Raw genomic sequence first — 6,116 nt, 5'->3', positions numbered from 1 at the left:
AGCTGTTCTTCCTATCCCACCACCCCATACGTTTTAGATTTCTGGGTCTTTCAAAGGGAAATAAAAGTGAATCATGCAAGATAATTTTAAATTGATTAGTCAGAGGTAGACATCTTTCCAGGATTTTTGTTTTCATGAGCCCCAGTTTACCCTGCTTTGGTGAAGAGAATATGAATTATGGGCTGTATATAGCTGAGCCTAAGTGCATGTTAGGTTAGGTTGTTTAATGTGCGTAACATGTTCCTCCTCTCTGAATTATGTAAAACACATATCTAACTGATTACCATATTTAGTGTCCATTGTCACCATGTGCTTTGTGATGGAATTTGCTGGTCAAACATTATTATTTCACTTATTGGACAGTTTGAAATTTGACATCTAACTCTCTCAGTCAGTTCCGGCTTCTATACCAAATTGCCATAGACTGGATGGCTTAAACAAGAAACCTTTATTTCTCACAGTTCTGGAAGCTGAGAAGTCCAAGATAAAGGTGGCAGCAGATCTGGTAGTCCACTTCCAGGTGAGAGTCTACTGCCTGGCTTGCATAATTGCCTTCTCATATCTGCATATGGCAGAGAGTTCTGATCCTTTATCCCCTATAAGGGCACTAATCCACTTATGAGGGCTCCACCCTCATGACCTAATCACCTCCCAAAGGCCCCACCTCCAAACACCATCACATTGGGGATTAGATTTCAGCATATGAATTTTGGGGTGACTGAAACATTCAGTCCATAGCAAATTCTTTGAGACATTCTGGGTTTTTAAAATTAGCTTTTGTTGCAAGCATTAGTAAGATACAATAATTATATTTATTTAATTTGTAATTTCATAATTAAAATGACCAACTGTCCAGCTTTCACTGTTATCACTAGTAGTTTTAGTAGAATTCTTTTTTTTTTTTTTGAGATGGAGTCTGGTTCTGTCGCCCAGGCTGGAGTGCAGTGGCACCATCTTGGCTCACTGCAAGCTCCGCCTCCCGGGTTCACGCCATTCTCCCGCCTCAGCCTCCCAAGTAGCTGGGACTACAGGCACTCGCCAACACGCCCGGCTAATTTTTTTGTATTTTTAGTAGAGACGGGGTTTCACCGTGGTCTCAATCTCCTGACCTCATGATCCACCCGCCTTGGCCTCCCAAAGTGCTGGGATTACAGGCGTGAGCCACTGCGCCCGGCATTTTAGTAGAATTCTACTTGTAAGTGTTTGGTTCTGTGCAATCATTATATGATTTGTATAACTATTAGAATAATTTTAATTTTTTTCTTCTTCTATGAACTGTATTGTCTTAAAGGGTATGCATTTTGGTATACACAACTAGTGGTGATTAATTAGAATTTTGCTTTATTGAAGCACTAGTTACCTAATAAAAAGGATCTTTCTAGCATGGTTCAAAAACTGGTCAGAATAAACTAGCAAGGACATGAGGGAAACTTGACTTAATTATAAAAGACATTGTAAATTAGAACAACAGATCTAAACCGGCTCTTGCATTTGTACTTATTTGCATATATTAACGTTTAACCAGAGATAAAATTGGGAAATTTTTGGTTGTACTAATACTGGAAAATAGTTATATCATTTTGAAAAGCTCAGTTTACGAGAGTGAAACATTACCCCCCTTAAATCTAAATTTTATTCAAGCTTTATGTGAGATTCTTTATGTAATTTTGGCTTCTAAATAAGGCAACCATTCCAGATAAGGAGTAAGATTCATTTATTCTTTCCACTGGGTCTTCAATAAATCTCATCTGATCTTTTGCTTTGATGTTTTAGACTTTATTTCACATTTCACGAAGATTTTTTCCTGGGTTGGGCGAAGTTGTAGATCATCTGTGTTTTCTGAACAAAATGTCATTCTGAATAGAAAACAGAAAGCAAACACAGCATTAAGTTTTAGGTGGAGCTTATTGAAGTGTTTCATCCTTTATCAAATTCCACTCAATTTGTGTAAAGCATGTGATGTCTTTTTAAAAATGAGATTCTTATGTTCGCAAATATTTTTGTAACTTCAGAGAAAAACAAAACCCAAGTCAGTGACAGCAATCAGAATAAGACTTCCTGGGGTTCTACCCTGGGGTGATTTCAGTTCTGTAAGAAGGAAAGTCCTGGGGCAGCCCTCCTTTGTTCTCTGGTATGACAGCTCACCAAAGATTTGAGGGTGACTATTGTTTCCTTGACCATATTTGCCTTGACTTCAGGACAAACATTTCTAGTTCCTCAACCCTTCCTCCTAAGGCGGGCCTACCTCCCCAGCCTTCCCTCTGTGGGCAAGCTCCAGTTTGTCAGTGCTGTTCTTAAAGGTCCATGGCATGAGGCCACTGTCATCGGTTTCTGCCTGGCTCAGCCCTGTAAGCCCTGCCCCTTCCTCTTATTGGAGCTGACATTGTCCACTAAAGAGGACACCACCATGTGTTTTGGAAACAACAACTAGACTGCTTCGGCCATTGGCCTGGCCCGAGATACCATTTTGTGTTACTAATTCCAATTGCATCTGTTAAATATATATCTATAGGTATACCTGTAGAAAAATTCTAGTTTATTATTTCTTTTTTCTTTGAATTGCATCTAAGGTCAAGTCTTTACTAAACTGAACTTTTAAAATTTAAAAATACTATGAGTAATTTGTGATTGCATTCTTGAAAATTCAAATGGTAAAGGAATAAATGAAGCCAAATAGTAAAGAACCTCTTTGCCATCGGCCTTCACTAACATCACTCCCCTCTCTACATTTATGGTTTGGTTTATGCATTTCCAGACTTGTTCCTATGCATTTACACATATACTGAGTGGGATCATATTGTATATGTTTTCCTGCAATTTTTCCTTGGTACCAGAAAATGGCACTCAGAAACCTGCTCATATTAGTATGTAGAAGTCTATTTCACTATTTTTCATCTGTTGCATGACATTCCATTTTAAGGATGTACCACAATGCATTTTCCTACTGTTAGACATTAAGATTTTCTCAAGAATTTACTGTTTACTTATTATGTATACTATTTATTTAATAGTACTGCAACAGACATTCTGTACATATGTATTCATATATAGCCTTTGTGCATATTTTGATTATGTGCACAAATACTCCAGAAAGACCATAAGATACCTAGAAATAAAATTCTGGCTCAAAGTAGTATGCATATTTAAAATTGTGACAATGTACATTTCGTGAGACCAAGGACTCTGTCTGTTCACTATTTTTTTTTTTTTTTTTTTTGAGACGGACTCTTGCTCTGTCACCAGGCTGGAGTGCAGTGGCGTGATCTCAGCTCACCGCAGTCTCCGCCTCCTGGGTTCAAGCGATTCCTCTGCCTCAGCCTTCCAAGTAGCTGGGATTATAGGCATGCGCCACCACGCCCGGCTAATTTTTTGTATTTTAGTAAATGGGGTTTCACCATGTTGGCCAAGATGGTCTCGATCTCCTGACCTCGTGATCCATCTGCCTTGGGCTCCCAAAGGGCTGGGATTACAGGCGTGAGCCACCGCGCCTGGCCTGTCTGTTCACTATTATACATCTGGTGTCCACAACAGTGTCTGGCATAAGGTAGGTACTCACCAAACGTTAGTTGTTGAATGAAATTCCCCTACAAAATGCCTGTAATTTACACTCTCACTATTAGTGTATGAGAATGCCCGTTTCTCCACATCTTTACTAACTCTGGATGTTGTCTATTTTTGAATTCCTGCCAAACTAATGAGTAACCAGTGATAATTTCATTGATTTTTATTTTGCATTTATGTGAGTACTGTGGAAATTAAATGTCTTCCCATTAGTTTTAGCCAGTTATTATACTTGGTCTTGCTGTACGGCCAATAGTCTCTTCTTCCTCTTCACCATCTCCACAACCCTACTCATCCCTGGCTTTGTGCCTTTGGGGGAAGAAAACCCCCTTCCACTGAATTTCTTCCATGGAGGCACAGAGCAAGTTACCTAACCCACTCCTTTTCCCCCTTGCACTTAGCAGCGATATTAAGAGTGTAGAGTCTCATCTTTCCATCCCGATTCTGGGATTTGGGTCTGCAAAAGGCACTAAAAAATTGGTAGTTGTTATTAGTGTCATGAAATGTATATTATGATTCTCATTTATCACTAAACAACTGAGTCTTGAAGAGTGAAGTTATTGCTTGAGGCTACACAGATTGTGAGCGGTGAAGTTAAAATGTGAGTTTAGGACTGGCTGACACTGGAGTCCATCTGATCCTGCCAGCCATATTGCTTTGCCGGCTGCCTGTCTCCCTGGGAACACCTCTTGGCCTCCTCAAAGCGTGCTGCAGCACAGCCCCAAGTGTACCGGTCTGAACTTTCTTCTTACGCTTCCTGGGTTGTGTAATGCTGGACTCTCACTATTCAAAGTGTGGTCCGTGGACCCGCAGCAACAGCATCGCCTGGTCGCTTGTTAGAAATGCAGAACATCAGGTTCACCCCAGACTCACTAAAGCAGAACCTGCATTTTAACAGAATTCCCAGATGCTTTGTACGCTCGTGAAAGTTGGAGAAGCCCTAGGGTGGACCACACTGTTAGTAAAATTAATTCATCTTATTTTCCCGGTTAGGTCCTGGAGTTTATTTCTACCAAGAGCCACAGCTCAGATTTTTTTTTTATGTGTGTTCTCCAATAGTACCTGGTTCTGTGTAGACACAGAGGAGGCACTCACTCAATATTTACAACCTAAAAAAAATTATAGCTCCCATAACTGCCATGCCCTGACGCTTTTTTAGCAGTAACTCCTACAGCCCTAAGGATGGGTTTGATACATATATATGTTAATGTCCAGCACTGCAACTCTGCTAGATTAGACTGAGAAAATTCAGATTAATGGAACCAAAACTAATGGAAGAAAGAACTGTTGGAAACAGCACACCCTCAACAAATGGGTAATAAATCGAACAAATCCCAGTCAAATCTGGACTGGGACAATTTTGAGCACTGTCCCCAAGCTGTGTAACTTCTGTGAACCTCAGGTTCCTAACCTGCACAGCCAATACTACCCATTTCAGGGTCACAGCGAAGATCACATGAGATGAATGCCATGGAGCACCTGGTTCAATGCCCACCATGTGTGGGAGCCCCGGAAGCGCCAGGCCCCTCCCTCTCCTCGTTTCTTCTTCCGTACCACATGGGTGTGCCCCAGTGGAGAGGGTAGTGTTGTCCTTTGGACAACCTTTCAGGTCGAGCCACATGGGATTGTCAGGGTGAGCAGCCACCAAAACTGAGGAATTACTCTCCAGCTAAGAGCACGTGGGCAGGGTCGGAGCTCAGAAGCAGCACTGCTCCAATGGGCCACAGAGTCATGTGAGAAGAGTTCAGTGCAGAAGAGGAACGAGCAGTTTAATCTTCCCAGATTGATCATATTGGGAGATCTGTTGGCAGACGGCAGAGTATGCTCTTAGAAACCGCCAGGATTTTGCACCCTAGGGAGATAAAATCTCAGAGTGTGGTTGTGTAAGGGACTCGGGGGCAGACATCTGCCACAGGCTGGCTCCTGGCACTGAAACCCAGGGGGTGAGGGAAGAGGGTAGTTCAGAGGTTAGAAGCCTGCTGTTTTCTGCCTCTATGAAGACAAGCCAAAGAGAAACATGGCCTTTGCGACAAGGAAGGTGGGAGAGGAGAGACTGTGTCCTGAATAGAGAAGGGCGGAGAGAGGAGAGGGCCCAGGGACGCCTGGAATTCTGCCATGGAGAACCATGGATGACAGAAAAGCACAGTCGCTATGGCAGGATGTGCTGGTGGGCAGCCCTTTGCTCTGCTGTGAGGACTTCAGGAGCGCTGGAGGGTCCTTCCTTTTCTTTTGTTTTTTGAGATGGAGTCTCTGTGCAGTGCTGCGATCTCGGCTCACTGCAACCGCCACCTCCTGGGTTCAACCAATTCTCCTGCCTCAGTCCCCTGAGTAGCTGGGACTACCAGTGTGTGCCACCACGCCCAGCTAATTTTTGCATTTTTATAGAGACAGGGTTTCACCATGTTGGCCAGGCTGGTCTTGAACTCCTGACCTCAGGTGATCCACCCACCTAGGCCTCCCAAAGTGCTGGGATTACAGGTGTGAGCCACCACGCCCAGCCCCGTCCTTCCTTTTCTTTGCTCCCCACCCCAACTCCTCCATATCCCTGGAGACTT

At 42.8% G+C, this 6,116-nt stretch overlaps 1 protein-coding gene across 2 annotated transcripts in view; it reads right to left on the bottom strand.

The window, feature by feature from the left end:
• Window positions 1–1,697: 1,697 nt before the first annotated feature.
• LIPC (lipase C, hepatic type) overlaps window positions 1,698–6,116 on the bottom strand; it is a 162,093-nt gene continuing 157,674 nt past the window's right edge. Inside the window, exon 10 of one of the 2 annotated variants that reach the window (XM_050796826.1) lies at window positions 1,698–1,856. In XM_050796826.1, the coding sequence (XP_050652783.1) occupies window positions 1,745–1,856 (112 nt within the window). In that variant the 3' untranslated portion in view covers window positions 1,698–1,744. Of the gene's footprint in view, window positions 1,857–4,051; window positions 5,363–6,116 lie in introns of those variants that run through there. The other variant, XM_050796825.1, reaches the window with a different exon arrangement.

This window comes from Macaca thibetana, chromosome 7 (genome assembly GCF_024542745.1).
Source record: "Macaca thibetana thibetana isolate TM-01 chromosome 7, ASM2454274v1, whole genome shotgun sequence".
In the NCBI taxonomy this organism is placed as follows: Eukaryota; Metazoa; Chordata; class Mammalia; order Primates; family Cercopithecidae; genus Macaca; species Macaca thibetana.
Note: the sequence above shows the minus strand (reverse complement) of the source record. Positions and strands in the feature narration are given on the sequence as shown.